The 19,051-nt window shown below is 34.7% G+C and overlaps 5 protein-coding genes and 1 long non-coding RNA gene across 8 annotated transcripts; 4 read left to right on the plus strand and 2 right to left on the minus strand.

Moving 5' to 3' along the window:
• Positions 1-94: 94 nt before the first annotated feature.
• Positions 95-4,016, minus strand: LOC100749159 (vacuolar protein sorting-associated protein 26B-like). Its single transcript, XM_003487008.4, has 6 exons — positions 3,875-4,016; positions 3,626-3,769; positions 2,746-3,140; positions 2,551-2,657; positions 2,242-2,453; positions 95-2,170 (listed from the first exon to the last, which is right to left on the minus strand). Exons 1-6 carry the CDS (start codon positions 3,875-3,877, stop codon positions 1,901-1,903), a joined length of 1,131 nt encoding a protein of 376 aa, XP_003487056.1. The 5' UTR covers positions 3,878-4,016; the 3' UTR covers positions 95-1,900.
• Positions 4,017-4,386: 370 nt separating this feature from the next.
• Positions 4,387-6,717, plus strand: LOC100749281 (palmitoyltransferase ZDHHC3). The gene is made up of 7 exons (XM_003487009.4): positions 4,387-4,648; positions 4,784-4,931; positions 5,035-5,220; positions 5,290-5,426; positions 5,505-5,589; positions 5,660-5,872; positions 5,946-6,717. Exons 2-7 carry the CDS (start codon positions 4,851-4,853, stop codon positions 6,105-6,107), a joined length of 864 nt encoding a protein of 287 aa, XP_003487057.1. The 5' UTR covers positions 4,387-4,648; positions 4,784-4,850; the 3' UTR covers positions 6,108-6,717.
• Positions 6,718-6,859: 142 nt separating this feature from the next.
• LOC100749514 lies at positions 6,860-9,039 on the plus strand. The gene is made up of 3 exons (XM_003487011.4): positions 6,860-7,128; positions 8,072-8,133; positions 8,305-9,039. The coding sequence occupies exons 2-3, from the start codon at positions 8,104-8,106 to the stop codon at positions 8,566-8,568; spliced, it is 294 nt and encodes a 97-aa protein (XP_003487059.1). The 5' UTR covers positions 6,860-7,128; positions 8,072-8,103; the 3' UTR covers positions 8,569-9,039.
• Positions 9,040-10,314: 1,275 nt separating this feature from the next.
• On the plus strand, positions 10,315-12,939 carry LOC100745850. Its single transcript, XM_003487064.4, has 3 exons — positions 10,315-10,418; positions 10,772-10,827; positions 11,223-12,939. The coding sequence occupies exons 1-3, from the start codon at positions 10,395-10,397 to the stop codon at positions 12,919-12,921; spliced, it is 1,779 nt and encodes a 592-aa protein (XP_003487112.1). The 5' UTR covers positions 10,315-10,394; the 3' UTR covers positions 12,922-12,939.
• A 1,544-nt stretch (positions 12,940-14,483) lies between these two features.
• On the minus strand, positions 14,484-15,004 carry LOC112212239. The gene is made up of 2 exons (XR_002946057.2): positions 14,647-15,004; positions 14,484-14,577 (listed from the first exon to the last, which is right to left on the minus strand). It is a non-coding gene; the product is annotated as an uncharacterized LOC112212239 (long non-coding RNA).
• A 5-nt stretch (positions 15,005-15,009) lies between these two features.
• On the plus strand, positions 15,010-18,993 carry LOC105680342. 3 transcript variants are annotated; one of them, XM_024365474.2, is made up of 5 exons: positions 15,010-15,679; positions 15,777-15,974; positions 16,060-16,916; positions 17,246-17,313; positions 17,489-18,927. In XM_024365474.2, the coding sequence occupies exons 3-5, from the start codon at positions 16,914-16,916 to the stop codon at positions 18,195-18,197; spliced, it is 780 nt and encodes a 259-aa protein (XP_024221242.1). In that variant the 5' UTR covers positions 15,010-15,679; positions 15,777-15,974; positions 16,060-16,913; the 3' UTR covers positions 18,198-18,927. The 3 variants fall into 3 exon arrangements, with proteins under 3 accessions (XP_024221242.1, XP_012237261.1, XP_033175041.1); XM_012381838.3 differs by having other exon boundaries at positions 17,249-17,313; XM_033319150.1 differs by having other exon boundaries at positions 16,060-18,993.
• The last annotated feature ends 58 nt before the right edge of the window (positions 18,994-19,051 follow it).

Here is a 19,051-nt window from a genome sequence, read left to right on the forward strand (position 1 = left end):
ACGAAGGCACTTAATCGTAATGTCAATTCTAAATATTTTACTTATAACCGAGATAATTCCAAAAAAAGACGGGAAATAATTTGAAAAACTAGGGACATTTTAATCGACGTTTTAATTGTCGTTATAAAATTCTATTGCATTAGCATTTGTTGATTTCATCCTTCATAAATTCGTCATAAAATTAATTGCACTTAAATCCATAGTTTACTTGTCATGGTGAAATCTGTACTTGATATGCCTATTTCGTTCAGATAAAAAACAAGTTATAGATAGCGAGAATAAAAATCTAATGATATCTGATTTATATAAAACGATAGGAAGGGTGTAGTACTTATGCATAGACGAAGTAATGTTTTCCGATACACGTGCACACAATGGCACACTGTATGCGATGTATAATATATTTATGTGGGCATTAAAATATGCAGCTAGTTTATATCGTATGACAATATGTATATGTATATACAATATTTGACATGTCAAATAATTCACAAATAGTTCTGTTTTTTCTCTTTTACACATATATCTTTCTTGTCAACAAATAACAAAGGCGTGAAATATGAAACTTTTAATTTACATGAAACAAAATTCTCGAAATACACGCGGTTGACTATTATGCAGTTTTTCTTTTTTAACAAGATTCTTTAGTCAACCCATGTTAACATAGAATTGTACAAAACGATTGGTATTTTTCTCATACCGGTATATTACCTCCATCGTGGTAGCAATCATGATACTGCCTTGATAGAACACGTTTCAGTATTATTACAATAGAGGTGGATACTTTTGTGTGTGTATATATAACTCAGTTTATACTAAGACTACTATCATTAAAAATCATATATATGCATGTATATATCCACACACATATTGTAATATGTTTTTATATATATATAAATACATGTGGGGCCATCCCATTTTTTAATCTATCGTAGTCCACTCTTATATTAATAAAGGCATACTAAAAATTGAACAAGCATACTAAGGCATGTATTTCTTACAATGATTTATATTAAGATTCTTGAAACTGCATAAAAATTCTATTAAAAAATTAATTAGCATATACAATTCAATGATTTGTATATACAATTATGCTATAATTGGGACAGAACTATCGATATTACGTTATATACCGTGCCTGTATCTTAACATATTTTATTAATGATATTTATTGCAAATATTAATAAAAATCTTCTGCTGAAAAAATCACATTCTCTCAAAAATTATGTCGATAATAGTGTATTATATATAAAAGCGTTTCTCCCAGTGCCTTTACCATATTAGTTGCAGACTAGTTGAATGGATTAAAATAGGGCAGCCATTGTGAGTATATGTATATCCATTTCAGATTTAGAAAACTCTCATCTGACAGAAATTGACCATTTGAGAGGTTTGATAATATAACACAAAAGATTTTGATAAAGACCTTTGAGAATATAACACATAATACGGTTGTATAAAATATTCTGAACACTGTAACATTCAGATGCTGTTCAAGAATATACCGCAGATAAATATTCAGTTATTAAACTGTCCATTTATAAATATCCATTTTATATGGTTGTATTATTCTGTTTTATATTATTTTTTTCTGTTTAATTATTTCAAGTCTGTCCCATTAGACACCACTGTATGTTATCTATAGCTCTTGATAATTTGAAATTTTGATCGATAATTGGCTACTTATTCAATTTAATCATCCGCATTATTTATAGGTATCCAAAATATTTACAACTTTACTTGCAGATGTTTCGATTTTTTGTAGTTGCTAAAATTCAATCTCTCTTTACAGTAGAAGAGGAGTTTCGTTTAAAACTACTAGTTCCGTGCGAAGTTATTACCCATTCTCTGAATTAGTAAAACTTCCATTGACTTCAGTAACTGTTTCGCATGCAAAAATTCAGTTACTTTCAGAATTAACTTCTTTTGCACCTTCACCATCTCCTTCTTCGCGTGTCATGCTTTCTATTGGTGCCTGTGCATCCTCTACATTGGTAATGTTAGTGGATGGCAATTGTCCTGATTGGACTGATGGAGTTACGGATGGTGGACCATTCTGAGCAGCTCCTTGTGGGAATCCTGTCTCTGCTGATACTAAATGCGATGGCATATGTGGTGAAGCGGTTTGAGATTTCCTACTTTTTTCTCCCTTTCTCCACAACGTTATTTCCTAAAAAAATGTAATTGTAAAAAGTACCTCAATAAAAAGTTAGTAAATCAGAGGCTTATTATTCAACTTACTTGTTGTTTGAAATATCTACGATCTTCCTCATCCATGAGAACTAAATTAAGGTAATATCTAACACTGAATTTTTTATTGATATCACGCATTGTAGGTGTCAAATCATAGCCTGCTAGAAAGACTCTTATTGGAATAGACTCGCCTCGGACTGGCGCTCCATCCATTATTTCATATTTCGCTATAGTTTCATTTTCCGTAAATGTATGTGGACCTGCAAATATATATTCTATTTATAATAGTGTTCAAATTATAAGAAAGATTATTATGAATATTTTTATGAGAAAAAAGATCTAAAAATTATACTGTACCAGAACCGGTAGTTTCCCGTTTTATTATAGCAATTTCCATGTGTTTAATTTTTATTCTAACCAAAAGAAAATATATTTTCCCAACAATAACATCTTTTAAATGATATCTGAAAAGATATAAATGTAAGTTAATCTTTAAACTCAATATTAGGCATTAAGAGTTATATAATTAAACTTTACATCAAAGCAACTTACTTGCTTTTATTATACTCAAATTCAATATGCAAACAGTCTTCAATTCCAACTTCCATTTTAATAGGATTGTTCATATCTGGATAGGAACTAAGAGTGTGGACAACTAATTCAAGTTCTTTAACAATATCACTAAGTCTTCGAACAATTGTAACTTTGAGAAAATATCTTAATCGTACATTAGATCCTGTGTAACTTTCAAATGGTTTTTCTACATTTGCAAATTCAAAAGTATATACTGTGTTATGAGTCAGTTCTCCCGGCCTAGCTAATTCCTTAACTAGACTTGTAAACTCATGATGATTTCCTCTATCATAATATAATTCAATTTGTCCAATAAATTCTACTTTTACACCTTGATGCTCCAATTTACCAGCTTTCCTGAGACTAATATTAATCTGCAAATAATAGTGTATTAATTAATATAACCTTATTTGCTTCTCAAGAAGGATTTAAACTACATTATGACATTATCTACTAAAAGTCATGTTTCACAAAAAGGAGATTATTTTTAAATATATTCTATTATAGTTCTATGGTTTGAATTTATCAAATTAAATAAGATAATTATATTTACTTAAAGATATTAAAGATATTAAAACATATCAGTCTTTCTCTTATATATATACCCATATACGTTAAATACTGTAATTTTTTGGAATATATGCATATATAACAATATTAGTGTGCGAAAATAAATAAATTATTAAATATTAATATAAATAATTAATATAGAATAGCGCAATGTTGAGTATTTCTTATTTTATCTTATACGGCTATTGGTCTAGAGTTTACGAATAAACACCGTAGGTTATGGATTACATTCTGTACAAATATTTCATTTAGTTTATTTATATTTATTCGTTTAAAAAAAGATTTTTACCTTTCCAGAAACGGTTTCACCGTCATAGTATAACAAGTGGCGCTCTTTTTTACCATCTTCAGATTTAATGTCTGCAGTCTTCCTGGTTTCTGCACCATCCAAAGTAATCTCTATATCAGCCGATTGACCAAACCCAAAGAAACTCTACAAAAAAAGATAAAGTAGATACATCGGGAATATCTTATAATTTCGTAACGAATGATTTAACTGTTCTAAGACGAAGAATTTACTAATCAAAAAGTAACATACCATTTTTCGTAAAAAAGTTTGAGCTTGTATAAATTATCGCACGTTCTATCGTAATCGTGTTCGCGTTAACAAGACCAACGTGTGAAATCAATGAAAAATCCTCGAAGGCAACATTTTTTCACGTAGAAACGAGAAAAGTTGTATTATTTTTTGCTCGCTTCCTCCCAAAAGTCACAAGTAGCCAATATGGCTGCGCACTGTAACCCCCACCCTTACCATGTACTGTCAAACTTACAGTCGCGTGTAAGAATGCGATAGACAACATTCGAACCGGTAATATCTAGTATTATTTACATTCATTTTTTATTTCTTTTTAAATTCGTTGTTGTAATTGGATAAGACAATGGATTTAGGTTTCGATTATTTCTCTTAAAAACATTTGTTCGTTCAAATGCAGGTGCGTGGTGCGTTCGTAATGCTGTTCAATGGCGAATAATCGGTGACGTTTAGAAATCAAGTTATCATAATCTACATGTGATAACATGTTCAAGTTCCGTTTTCAGTTCATTTACTTTGCACTGCGTTTAAATCGGTGTAAACATACGACAGTTGGATACTTGAGAGAACTTTTATATTAATAACATAATTATTTAGTAACGAATCTACTACTTAGACTAATTAAATAAAAGCTGAGGAGAAATCAATTTTGTCACTTGATATTCATCGTAAACACGTTAAATGTATCATAATGAACAAAAATTGAAATAAAAGTTGATGCAAATTATCCGATTCTGGTGAATCTGTGAAGAGAAATCTGCTAATACTAGTTATGAGGTTAGATTCTAGGTTATTTCCATATTATTTCATAGTATAAATTCGTGTAGTGGATTTGATTTCTCACAAATCACAAACAAAATATAATAAGCCATATAAAATTTTACTAATATTTGGGTTAATTTTTATTTCAAGCAAAGAACCATGGTTGAAATCTCTTCGTGTGATTAACAGTGAAAAATTTAGTAAATAGCAATAAATCATGGATTATGACTATATGTCTTTCCAAAGAGAAAAGGATGTTCACAATAAATGTTATGGTGGAAGATTGTGGTGTATAAAAGTATGTATATACAAATATTTTATGGTATTAAATAATATGTAATTAAATAATTGAAATATTCTTTATGGATACTAAGTATCCTTTAATTGATTTTATGTTATAGGATATATGTGGGATTATATGTGCTATCTTAACCTGGTTGTTAATAATTTATGCAGAGTTTGTAGTAATGGCAGTTATCCTTATTCCCACAATAAATACTTTATACTCTAGTTTAAACACTGCAATATTTCAGTCATTAACTTTCTTGGCTTTTGCATCTCATTTAAGGACAATGTTCACAGATCCAGTAAGACATGAAAACATGGAGCTAGCATATTTGAAACATACTAGTAATATGGCTTAAACATATTTATAGGGTGCTGTTCTGAAAGGAAATGCTACCAAGGAAATGATTGAACAAATGGGATTTAGGGATGGACAAGTCATATTTAAGTGTCCTAAATGTTGTTGTATTAAGCCTGATAGAGCACATCATTGTTCTGTGTGCCAAAGGTAAATTTATAACATTTGTAATATCTTAGTTATGAATACATAGAAAAATTACAGATATTTTAAATATTTTATTTATAGATGTATTAGAAAAATGGATCATCATTGTCCATGGGTTAATAATTGTGTTGGGGAAAATAATCAAAAATATTTTGTACTTTTTACTGTAAGTCTTGCTATACAAATATGCAAAGTGATGACACGAAGCAGCATCTATATTATGTAATTTATTTTAGTTCTATATAGCAGCAATGTCATTGCATTCTTTATTGCTATGTATACAACAATTTACTACATGCATAAGACAAGAATGGAAAGAATGTTCTACATTTAATCCACCTGCAACAGTGGTACTATTACTTTGCTTGGCATTCGAAGCCCTCTTATTTGCCATTTTCACGGCTGTAATGTTAGGGACACAATTACAAGCAATTTGGAACGATGAAACTGTATGTACACGATAATTAAATAAAAAATTAATTGTAATTTCAAATTGATTACTTATTTATATCATTTTTATAGGGTATTGAGCAACTTAAAAAAGAAGAAGCCAGGTGGGTTCGTAATAGTAGATGGAAATCCATTCAAGCTGTCTTTGGAAGATTTTCGATTGCTTGGTTCTCACCCTTTACTTCTCCTCCAAAAGGAAAGACAAAGCAAGATTCTTATTTATATTCCGTGTAACATGCATCCCAGGGATATTTAATATTTGTAAATGTAAAATAATTGTGATGCATCATGAATTCATGTATCAGCAAAGAGAATGTTTATAATCTTGTACTGTTATTTAACATTCTTATTTTATTGCGACGATTTGTGAGAGATACTTAAACAAAACGAACATCCAACATATATATTATAATTAAAATTTGTAAACATGTAAGCATATGATAAGGTATGCTTCTTGTAAAGCTTCTTGTATTAAAACATTTTATTATTGACCGTAATAGCGACAGCGCTAAGTTACTTTTTATCCATCAATATCTACGTGTAATACTGGGACTTGTTTATCGTACCAGCATAATTTATACTGTGAAAGTTAATATATATAAAACTATGTGCGATTGTGTATTATATGTGATAAGTAATATGCGGAACATGACATTAAGTTTATCATATCATGAGTTTTAAGTGATTCGAAGAGTTAATGGATCGACGTTTCGCACTGTTTTAAGGAATATATATTGCACATTGTGATAATAACGTACTACTTACATTTGCGAATAATTTATATGATATGATATGTAATGAAAAAGAAAAGTTTCTATAAGATAAATCTTATTTCTTTCGATTATAAGCATATTATAGTTTAATTACATTTTCTTATTCTTCTATACTGTATTTCTACGACGATACCTGATTTTTTTGTACAGTTTGTACAAATACAATTTCTTACGTCTACCAATACTGTTCTTATTTGTCTTTACATAAATCATGCAGTTTCTTGTTCGTTATCTATTATTTTTTTTCAGCACAAACTTTTTTTTTATTTACAAAACCTACGTTCAACGCCAGTGGCGAAATCCAGGATTGCACGTTTTCCAATTCTGTCGGCTTCCGTTTCTGCAGGCCTCGAGGTTGCTCTTGGTCTTCAGGGTGGGGACGCTTGGCAGTGGCAAGGTCGTTAAATGTGTGCAGGTAGAGGAAACGTCTCTCTAAACTGTTGTCTGCAGAGCGGCTTTCACTTTTGCTACGACCACGTTCGGTAAGTTTCAACTATGAAAACTCGTAGTTTAGCAATCTTTTTATGATAGAGAACTTCTTACAGTAGACTTAATATCTCGACTTAAATTCTATATTGAATTTACGTTGCTGTTTCATCCTTTTCTTTCCTCGCGAGCAGTTTCAATCGTTACTGACTCACAGAAAAGTGAAAGTAGATTTTGCAATTACTTACGCTTAGTTTAGTTGAATTAATGACGCGTTAAAGTTAATTAAACTCTAATTAAATTAATTATGAATATTTTTATCCCTTTGATAACTTCCTGTATCGCGATTTTGTAAACGTCGAAATAGAAGAGTTCAATAAGTAAGTTAAATACATCTTTACTTTCAGTTATTAAGGATGCACTATAAACTCTTTTTAATCGTGTGTATAATAAAAGAAAACGGACAAATGTAATGAGAAAGAACACAAACCTGTTGCGTGTTCGTGAAATAAACGACGAATGAGCGCGCAGATCACAATTGGTTGGTTTTTTATCGATTACGTACACTGATCGAAGGAAAGATAAGTAGAAAACACGTACCATCGCGAACAATCAGAAAACAATAGCGTTTAGATATAAAATATACGGTTACGTATGTTAATTCGATAGAAGTCGTGTAATCTTCTCATCGATGTAGTATCTGTGTTATCCACCTGGAACAAATTAATTGTATACTTTGATCTATGTAAATCTTTCGATCGATCAAGAATAGAACAGAATATATTGTCTCGAGGGAATGTCTCCCGTTGATTCAAGTACCAAATAAATAAATAAATAAATTTCTAGGACATTAAAATATGACTCAATTGGTTGCTTCGTATCGCGGCCGTGTCATTAACAATTATTTCAAATAACTTTAATTATATGATTTAGAGCTTTCGTATCTTTTATAGCGACATAGTTTTCACTTTATACTTAGAACATTCTTCGTCATTTCAGCGCTTTGATCGACGTGGAATACAGATCGAAGTATGGCGGCAAACCTTCTTACCTTGTTTACGGTACGTACCTTTACTTCCACTATATCAAGACATTTTAACAATTTATCTTATTATTTCCAATCGCTTATTTTAACGAGGTAAAATTATACGAATAAGTGTTTGTTGAGTTATCGAATTTTATGTAATTGTTACTTACATATACTACAAAGTCTCGTCTATTTATGATTCCAGTGTTTTTCTCTTCTAATTTCTTTGGCGTTAAATGGGATGGCTTACGATCCGAACGACAAATCGCTGAAGGATATTCTGTTACCGGAAGGACAATTCGAGGCATTCTACTTGAAAGGGTCGCAGGAGGAAGAACAGAACGCCGTAAGGCCTCCGCATTTACATGGCTCGTTTCATCAGTACAAGAATCCCGCCCTAGTCAGCGCACCGAACAGCGCTGCGTACGGTTTTCGTTTCGATGGAAAGCGCCGTTTCAATTACAATTAAATTAATCTATCGAGATTTGTAATTGAATATAATGCCACACACAGCGTTCCGTGATATGACTCTATTATCTCTCTATTATCATCTAGTTGTATTATGCATTAGAGAGATGCTATTTATTCAACTGCAGCGACCAAGTTTGTCGATTAGATCTCTCCCTCCTTTTTTTCTTTTTTTCTTCAGGTATATATTACTACATTGTCGAAACAGTGAAAAAAGCGTAAGTTGTTTCGGAGTATGGCTATGTGTACTTTTACGACTAATTGGGAAAAGTTTAACGATAAACTATCTGTGTGCATAAGAAACATCACCAACTTCGAACTCAAATTCTTGGAATTACAGCTATACTTTCGATAATTGAAAATAAATTACTCTTCAATTATATCATGTAGAGAAACGACAATATGTATCAAATTCCGTGATCTACGACAATTTACTGAAATGTAGAGCGCACGATTTAATTGGAAATAAAAAAACAAAACCTCTGTACATTGCATTAAATTCAATTATGTACTTCGCAATTTTCCAGTTTTCCCTGTCATCGAGACGTTCTGCGGGACATTTTCCAGAGGACCTTTTTTTTTTTTGTTTTATTAAAAACAAGAAATTCTCGGACGCGATCCACATTCATTTTCAACAATTCCTTATTATACCAGTTTTTACTATCTGTCGAGCAATTATCTACACGTCGGCGTACCTCTAATAAACCTTCTTAACAAGTAATTAACTATTTGTTTTTATCCTTCTCTGTTCGATTCACCATTCGTTATGGTTATGGTATTGCGATACGGGTATTTGTTTACTATTTTCTTAGGACAGGTATGCTGCCGCTTTCATTTCTATCAATCGTCGTTTGAAACAGGTATCTCGGGATGCGTGAGCGAGTACTTGAAAGTTTGGCTTTTTATCATTACCATTTCTAAATAACAAACGAATAATACGTTACTTAAATAGAAATACGCGCTTACGTTCGTTCGTCCAATTGAAAACATCTTACACAGGGAAATTCACTTTCATTGAAATACTCTGTTTAGTGGTGGAATTTGAGAGAATGCAATGAAATAATTTATAATTTATGAGCACACCGTCGCTTTATATATATAAATGAAAAAGAAAACCAATTTATTATCGTCGTTAACTATAGTGCGTCTGCTCACGGTTCTTTCGCGAAACTACTGTTCGCGATTTCGTACTACCTTACCTTTTGTGAAACAGGGATTCTTTCGTCAATTTATTTTTTCGTTGTAATTGTAAAATAGTACGTTCGATATTTTTCTCACAGAAATTACAAGGCGATTTCAAAACAATTTTTTATCCTTAGCATTCCTGACGACCTTGTTCTTTATGAGGCAGAGATCTTTCTTTTAATTTGCATTTTTCTTTTCTTCATAAGCAAATCCTCATTTTGCCACTTTATTTTTCACGGAAACGGAGATCTTTCCCTATTTAATAAGACACACAGGTTTAAAAGTAACCAAATCTAAATTTCGTAAACGCTTCGTGGTTCGAAAAATTTATTAATTATCATCGCGCGTGTCTTATGGTTGCAAAGTGGTAGCGTGTGATGCGCACCAATTCCTGGTGAGTCGGCACGAAACAGGTAGGATTTGTTGTACACTTGTATTTTTTTCTCGTTGTTTTTCTTTCATTCAAGAGAAAATCACTGGCTTTAATACCACGTACATACGCAAAACAATGTTGTCAGATCCAGTTTAGCGCTGGCGTACAAGCGGGTCCGGGGAGGCTTTAAAAGACGTTGCCGATGGACAGACGTCCCCATACTAGGATCGGTGAAGTGATCTAGTGGGACGTGGTATACCATCAACGACATGAAGATCGCACGTGTGATTACGGTGAGTGGATCGATGCGCGCTATGTACAACATGAAGATGACGGCGCTGCGATTATTTCGATTTTTTCAAAAGGAATCAATAAAAATACGATCAATGAAAAATTAGTGGAAGATAATAGAAAGTGAAAGAATGTTTTTTAACTTGGACAAAAATGATCTGTAATATCATTGAGATTTACTTTGAATTCGTCTAACGATATTCGTGATGTGGTTGTGATATGATAGAGTGTACTACTTAAAAATGCAAACTCGTTTTATCAATATCGTCTTATGAAGAAAATATGAAGAAAAGAAATGATTAATGACTAGAAGTATAAAGTTGACGGGTTTTTTATTTTATTTCCATGATTGCAGATCTGCGTCGTATTGATATCGATGTTCCTCGATGCAGAAGCCGTGCGTTCCAAAAGGTACGTATTCTCTAAGAATTGTATCATATACAGGGTGGTTGGTAACTGATGGTACAAGCGGAAAGGGGGTGATTCTATGCGAAAAAAGAAGTCGAAAATATAGAATAAAAAAATTTTTTAATTTTTTCTTTTTTTTTTAATTTTTCCATCGAGACAACGATCTACAGTGAGATCCGTTATAACGAGACGCGACAAAGTGCACGCGTACCGAGCGAAAATTCAAAGTCGATTTTCTGGAAAACAAAGCCTCGAACGAAAAATTTGTATTCTATATTTTTGACTTTCTTTTTTGCGTAGAATCACCCCCTTGTACCACCAGTTACCAACCACCCTGTAGGTAGGTATCAAAACAAATGAAAAAGATAATAACGTAGAAAATTTTATTTGAAATTTAGGCGATCGCAACCAAAGGATCATTTGCCGCAGTCCAAATACCAAAATGGCACCAACACCAACGAAATATTCACTACCTCTCGACCAGAAGCTCCAAGACCAGAACCAACCCAGACCCGCAACCAACAAACGTTGCATACAAATATTCCCCTAGGTGCAAAGAAGAAGACCCTGACAGTTCGCACAGATCGTTCGAAGCCATCGCGATCACGTGGTGTAAATCGATACAAAGCAAATCGACGTAGAAGGCAGCTTCAACATTCTGGCGCAAAATCCGGCGTTCATACGGGACGATCGTACGACGTCAAGGAGAACTATATCGAAAACCAGCAAATAGAAACTGTGCAAGGACCTGCGGAAGCTTTCGACGAAGGAGCAGTTCGCATCGAGCCCGTATACAGGGTGACGAAGAATAGAAACATATTGGATTCGATCGTGGATATAGTTAAAAAGATAGTCGATCCTCCAAAACCATTGGGTCCCCTCGTTGGACCGTTCAATTTCCCAGGAATAGGTGATAAGGTGTACATACGACTTCTGGAACCATTAAATTCCAATCATCTGATGATACGATTGATAACCCATTTACCGGCTACAGAAATCGAGTCGACGTTTGATAAAAATATTCTTCCACCCACTGAAATAATAGAACACCCTGAGGTCTCGATAATCAGCCACGAATCACTTCCCCTGTCTAAGGAAGGATTGATCGGCTCGTATGAGCATCATCATAGTGACGTTCATTCGATTTCTTCGGATAGTCTGTTGTCTTCTAGCGACAACGTTGTTCAAGTTTCAAAACCATCGAACGCTCACGTTCAAAACATCGGACGCACGAATGGTTACACTACAGGGAATCGCAACTTTAGGACGTATAAACTGAATTTCAAACATGGGAACGTACACGGTGTCCAGAAACTCGGACATCATAAAAGACACCCATCTTTGGTTTCACCGTCGAGGAACAATCATGTGAATTCTGTTTCTCCTTTCAAGCTACCTGATCAAGCAAATAAGACGCAAGGTAGTCAGCGAGCAACTGGTTTCCAAGGTTCGGTCGATCACGTGTACCCATACTATCCATCGCTAAACGAATCTAATAACGAACATTCGAAACTGCTGACCATCGATTTCCAGCAATTGCAGACTCCGATAAACGTTTCAGTCTCGGAGCACGCAACTTATAGTAATCCAACCACTTCGTACGACAGGTTTCCAAATGTCGAAACTTTCACGAGTCCGCGAATTCCAACTTCGATCAATCAAGAACGTCAATCGAAGAATAATTCTAAAGGATCTACCGAAGATGGTCCGAAATATAGCATCGAGTTTGCAAGTAAGAACATGAGGTATCTTAATCTGGACGGAAGCGTGGAGCCCGCCATTAAGAATAGCAACGATGAAGGTTTCAAGCCAATGGAGCTGAGCCCTGTTCACTCAAAAGTACCCAGATCCGTCGATCCTCATTGGAAGGTTCGCAAGGGAATAAACGTACGACCGAGCGAAACGATTGAATCATCGACGAGTAAAGCAAATCACGGAGGATTGCAAAAGAGAAGCGTCGGTAATGGTGACGCGTTTTTAGAGACGATTCGGAACTTAAACGACGATAGGATGAATTATTTAAATACACGGCCACGGCCAAGACCGCGAAGAAGTCGACGAAGCCGAAGTGTTGCTCGCAAGAATAAAGAGATATAAGAATAATAAAAATAAGAATGCGAAGTCTGGTTCCGATGAACAACATGAAAACGGGTAGAAGATAAATAATTCAGCGAGCAGCGTGAAATCCGCGTCGAGAAGCGGATCGATGGACAATTTGAAGTCGTTGCAGTTGCTCAGGATTTAACCGTTCTGGAGAAGATGTGGAAAATCTGAGTTTAAGCATATCGTGATCGTTTCTAATTGATCTTTACCGCTTTTTTTTTCAATTTGTCTATTTTATACTATATTATCTCAACTGTGATTGCGTTGTCGAGGAAGGAAGAAAAAGCAGATATTTTATTATTTTCAATTTACATATGTACATTTGTTATGCTTCCTTTGGTCAAGTATACTAGGCTAATTTATGATACTCAAGTGTAACTCGAATGAATATATTTTTGTTTGATTAAAATGTTATCGAATAACTAATTTTTCATATCGTTTTGTATTTATTGAAACTCGTTAGTCTTAAGAAACTGCTGCACTGTTTTAGATAATTGGCAAATCGTCTTTTTTTCATAAATATACAGCACAGGATAGATATTAAGGTTGAATTATAAGATTTTTGTTGCTTGCTCCGATTTATTTGGAACGTGAAATTCCTGAAATATTGAACGTGATAAATTAACGTGCTCTGATTATTTTAAACAGTACATCCGTTTAGCGAGTAGAACTTATAAATAGGAAAACGTAGGAAAATTCAAACCATCCTCAAACCAAAAGAAACGATCGTTCTAAGAGATTTTCGAGGCTATAAAATCGTACAAAAATTGTAATAATTCACACGTGTTTCACGCGTTATCCCTTATCCCGTAGTTCTTATCTTAATTTCCATCGTTGCGTTGATTATTTCACGAACAATTACACGCAACATAAAAGTAAATATTCTGTTTTGTTTCTTTCACTTTCCATCTTACGAACAATTTTCACTTTTAATTGGCGAGCTGCACATGTAAATTAATTGAACGAGTTGAAAAGCTTTTCCAACAGTCTTAATAGCGTATTCTTTCACGGTGTAGCCACGGTTGCATTCAATTCAAATAATTTATGCGTGACCTGTTCGAAAGCGAGACTGTTTTTGCCTAATTCATGGTCATGCTGGAACGATGAATCGCTATTATAGATTACTTAAAATCACTTTCTTCGTACGTTGATCCTCGATTATTTTATACAAATATATCTTCGATACATCGTAATAATCTTTGCTCGCGAGAAGCTAGAAAAACGAAAGTAGTGCATTAATTACCTAAGACACCTAATCGCTACATCGGCACGCGATACACATTGTGATAGACGCTACGTCTATGTCGTGACTCGTTACGTTCGAAAGCAAAGTCCAAAACGAGATAAGATTAATGTGCTTACGCAAAATTATCGCGAGAAACATTCGATTAAGTACATTAATCGTTTAGCTCGTATACATAATTAATGCGATGACGCGCCGTTCTCGCGCGTTTCTCCATTCACGTCAAGCCTGTAATGTCTACATTTTCCTTCCTTTATGTATATTTTCAGTTTACCGTGTCCATTTATCTACATCGTTCATCTATTTTCAAATATTTTGGACGCAATCAAATTCCTCTCAGTTAATGGAGAAATTTCGAAGCGTTAGAATCACGAAATGACGGTTCGTTTGAGAACGTAATAAAAATGCTATAAAAATATAACAGTTATTCAGGCTCGAGATAATTACAATTAACAACATTATATGTATGTTCTTACGTGTTTCCTCTCCATTCTTATTAACGATCTCTGCTAGTTAACTGGACGTGCGTGCAGTACGAGTCGAACAGTTGATTCTCGGTTGGGTGCGGCCGGAGGAAGTGCGGTAGATTCCGCTGTTTCCTAGATGCGGTCAGTTCTTCCATCACTTCTGAGCGGTTAGAAACTCTCTGATCACCCGCAGAGGTTTTTTTGCTTGGAGACGAGTAGTTATTTGGTTTCTTGGAAGCAATTATTGCCGCGTTTCGTGACGTGTGATTCTTCAGTGATTCGATATTTGAATAGAGAAGCTAATAAGATTCAAATGGTAATATAGTTGTTGCCTATTAGTTTCTAGAAAAGAACGACTTTATTGCACTGTAATATTTTCTAGTAAAAAAGAAAATTATTATAATTGCTTTTATCTGTAACTTTTTTAATTAAATTACACTTCGTTGAAGATAATATACTGTAGTTTGTCATACAGATAAGTTTCTCCTAATCCACATCTTCTCATCCTCTAATATACAATTAAGAAATCTTTCTTAAATTCAGTCAAATTCTAATCTAATCGTTTCAATTACAAAGTGCGTGCAACAGGTTTTCTGACAAAACAACACGAATAAAGTCTGTAATTAAAATTAATTTTAGTAAGAAATTGCAGCGATCATAGCTCGTTCAACATAATTACAAGAATTCCAAACACCGTGATGCGTATCGCGTGCCAAACGCAGACCTGTTGATTCTTTGGAATAGCAACCAGTTACATGGCTGGCTCGCATGATAACAAGTGTAAACAGCGATGTCTTGTTTAGTGAAAAGCAAAGAAATGAAAAGATAGACGTTAGAAGACGATGGCTGGGATCCCTGCACGTTGGGCGGAGTTTCTCGCTACATTTTATGCTTCGACTGATTCGCCTCGCTAATTTCAGCTGCATGTATATAAACGTTAGATTTGTTACGATCACGAGCAGAAAGTGTTTGCTTCTCAAAGCGTCTTCGAAGCGAGCGGTATAAAGTGACGAGTTTTCTCAGAATGAGAGCAAAGCTTTTGGTACGGAAAGACATCATTTTGTTTTCGTTGTTTCATTTTTTTAAAGGAACTGAGCCACAAGTTACACCGATTAACTCTATCAAGTTCAATCATTTAGTTTCGAAGAAGATAAACACTGATCGCTTGTAAACTTTGGGAAATTTGTAAAAAATGAAATTAATTAATTTCACCGCTGAATGCTTCGGGTTAAGTTTCGATTCGCGAAGGATTTCATTTGTAAAATTTGCATCCTTTTGTTTTAGTATGCCGTTGCTTTACTGGTTTTGTTGGTGTCGCTGCAACAACCAGCTGAGCCGTGAGTATTTGAATTAATATTATTTTATTAAGTGCAGTTATATCGACAGGACGCATAGTAATTGTTCTATGTTTTCGTGTAATAGGAAAAAGGTGATCATCCATATCCCCTATCGAATAAAGAACATAAAGCACACGCATACGATCTACAAAGTCGTGCCGCATTATCACGAAGATACGAAGGAGGATATAGAAGAAGACGATAAACATTATTAGAAATAAGCGGATAATATAATATATAATATAATACAAATAGATGTAAATTACAACCCAACGAGTAGTTAATAGAGCCTACAAGTCATGTTCAAACAGTATTCTATGTGTAACGAGTTTATTTAAATACGAAGTTAAGCTGGGAACAAATTTTGTAAATTTCCACGTTAAAACCTCGCAAATTTCTTTGTACACAATAAGAGAAAATATACAAAGAATTAGAAACTAAATATTCGAAGAAGATAAGGTCACTTTTTATGTCAACAAAGGAAAGATGTTGAAGAATTCATAATAGGATAAAGAATTTATGAGGAATCAATAAAGAAGTTTATTTCCAAAAACATATTTCTTCGCTATTTCTTTCATTAATGTATATCTGTAATAAATAACTAATAAATAAGGAAAAAGATAAAGAAGCGACCGCGGTGCAATCACAGGCATCAGTGACCGCGTTTCTTAAGCAACAACGGATTACCGGCGCGGCAATGAACTTCCACGGTCACGTTTTTCTAGGGAGTGTCATTCGAAGCGGATTGGCAGACGGAGCATATCTCAACTAGACGGCGAAAGTGCTCGATGGTCCGTGAAATTTCGATGACAATTTTGCGGTTCCACTGTACTCGTTACGATAGAGGGTGGGATATAAAAGAGGAGCATTCTCTACGACGTCAAACGATGTTGAAACGTTGATCCTGACGTTCGACGTTTATCCTCTTTGATAGAAACCATGGTAATGAAAGAATTAGTGATTACAGTGGTGTTGTATATAGAACGCTGTGCAAATATTTGGTGTTAGAATTTTGAAAATTTTTGATAAAATTGCCGCCGAATTTTATAGTTCTGTAATTGCTTCTTTCGAATAACGCGTCACCGTGTCGAATACTGTCATTAATTTTGTTCTATATTCTATTTTTCAAATATATATTCTATATTCTATATTCCAAATATCCTATGTTTTAAATATTCTTTATTCCACAAAAGAAGATTTACATAATTCACATAACAGGACTGCAATTTTTACGTCTTATTAACATTATTAGCCGTTTCTTCTTTCTCCAGCAGATCTTCAAATACCTATGCCTTCTTCTACTAAACCAAATCGCGATCTACGGAGTATCCTCCAAGCAGTAAGTAACTATGAAAACTGCAGCAAAAGATTTATTAAGATCGTTGAATGTTCGAGATCGAACAGTCGCACCGTCAGCGTACCCCGCTTTCTCTGACGAAAACGAGCGTCTGTTCACGAGGCTTGCACTCTCGTTTTCACAGCAGTCGCGCTCATTCCCTTTCGCTTATTTGCAGTGTACACCTGAAGATTCTCGTGCCAGATCTGATCAACCACCACACGCACACGAGGACCGTTCTCTTCCATGTTCACGTGCCAACGCCGAAGAAGCCGAAAACTCACAAGAATCACAGGACTCACCACGCGAGTTGGAGTTCGTGGAAGTACGGGCGTCATCACGATTTGAAGGACGAGCACGAGGAGGAACTTGACCACGAGAACCATCACGAGGATCACGAAGAGAAATTGAACGAGAAATGGCCGAAGAATCACAAACGAGACAGACAAAAGTATTTTCCTGTGTACGACCATCACAAAGACTCTTATCATCCGCCGTCTTACGTGGAAGATAACGACTTGAAGGATCATGGCGAAGATACTTACGCGGTTCACGAGGACGTGAATGATACACCCCCAAATACCGAGTCTCTTAGTTATAATTACGAAGAGGGGTACAAAAAGGGTTTAGAAACGGTAACTGGACACGTTCGATCTGGTCAGATGCACAAGTTTCACGATGATCAACACGAAGAACAGGGTGATATCGAGAACGATGGGTTTAAAGAGGAGTTCGAAACCAAAACGGACGCTGGTAGATATTTGGTGGATGATGTAGAATACGAGAATACTAGGGATAAACGCGATCATCGTCGAAGATCTAGGAAAAGGATTCATAAAACACCGACGAATTCCAGTCGAGGAACGAAAAACGATAGTAAAACGTAGAACGTTGGAACGGTATTAAATGTGCAGACGCATGTATGTGTAATGTGATTTTGTAGATACTGTTGTGGTTTCTGGATGTTTGTTGTAATTTCTGTTTGTAAGTTTTGGTCGTTGTATAGTTGTAATAAATAATAAGTAAGACAGGAAATAAAAAGGTGGCGATGTTTCAGGTACACACGCAATTTAATTAACTTTCTCGCGACGTAACTATACATAGATCATTCGTGCCGCTGTAGACAATAGATAAAACAATATTACAAACAAATAAACGAGTAACAAATATTTACATTAACATTACGAACGATGTGACAACAGATTAATGAGAGACTAGGACGAGAGGTAAGGGGGCAGGGCGATAAAGTGTCGATCAGCATTCCCCGAAGAACACCAGTCAAGAAACAAAAATAACAGTAATAAAAGACATAAAATCTCTCGGAAGAAATATCTATCTCTTCAGAACTATCTCCCTTAAACGTGAAGAGGTGAAAGTGTCGTGCGATGGGGGGATGCTTGATGGTTTTTTGAAGCGCGGTGACTCGACTTCTTCGATATTCCATACTTTCTAACAAAAGCTTCTCGAAAACAGAAGCTTCTTTTCTAATCGAACATATTCCACGTTTCAGAAAATTATAAACACGTCACCGGTATCCGGTAACTGACTAAAGCTTCAAAAGACTTAACAAATTGATTTTCTTCTTCTCGCAAATGAGATAAAATAAAAGAACCTAACCAAGTATCAAATAAAATAAAATTCGAGTCGAAAGCGCGTTTCGAACAACCGATCGAACTTTTCCAAAGAAAACTACCGTATTCCTCCCAAAATTAGCGCGAGCCACTGGTTAATGGCCGCCCCA

Source organism: Bombus impatiens, unplaced genomic scaffold, assembly GCF_000188095.3.
Source record: "Bombus impatiens unplaced genomic scaffold, BIMP_2.2 scf_0136, whole genome shotgun sequence".
NCBI lineage: Eukaryota > Metazoa > Arthropoda > Insecta > Hymenoptera > Apidae > Bombus > Bombus impatiens.

Bases quoted from the DNA above. Each gene is read 5' to 3' on its own strand.
- LOC100749281 (XM_003487009.4), top strand. From the start codon at position 4,851: ATGGATTATGACTATATGTCTTTCCAAAGAGAAAAGGATGTTCACAAT. The intron at 4,932-5,034 runs GTATGTATATAC...TTTATGTTATAG, and splicing joins GAAGATTGTGGTGTATAAAA to GATATATGTGGGATTATATG. The intron at 5,590-5,659 runs GTAAGTCTTGCT...AATTTATTTTAG, and splicing joins AATATTTTGTACTTTTTACT to TTCTATATAGCAGCAATGTC.
- LOC100749514 (XM_003487011.4), top strand. From the start codon at position 8,104: ATGGCGGCAAACCTTCTTACCTTGTTTACG. The intron at 8,134-8,304 runs GTACGTACCTTT...TTATGATTCCAG, and splicing joins ACCTTCTTACCTTGTTTACG to TGTTTTTCTCTTCTAATTTC.
- LOC100749159 (XM_003487008.4), bottom strand. The intron at 2,454-2,550 runs GTACAGTATAAT...ATATATTTGCAG, and splicing joins ACGGGAAACTACCGGTTCTG to GTCCACATACATTTACGGAA. The intron at 2,171-2,241 runs GTAAGTTGAATA...ACATTTTTTTAG, and splicing joins GTAGATATTTCAAACAACAA to GAAATAACGTTGTGGAGAAA.
- LOC105680342 (XM_033319150.1), top strand. From the start codon at position 17,361: ATGTTCGAGATCGAACAGTCGCACCGTCAGCGTACCCCGCTTTCTCTG.
- LOC100745850 (XM_003487064.4), top strand. From the start codon at position 10,395: ATGAAGATCGCACGTGTGATTACG. The intron at 10,419-10,771 runs GTGAGTGGATCG...CCATGATTGCAG, and splicing joins AGATCGCACGTGTGATTACG to ATCTGCGTCGTATTGATATC. The intron at 10,828-11,222 runs GTACGTATTCTC...TTTGAAATTTAG, and splicing joins GAAGCCGTGCGTTCCAAAAG to GCGATCGCAACCAAAGGATC.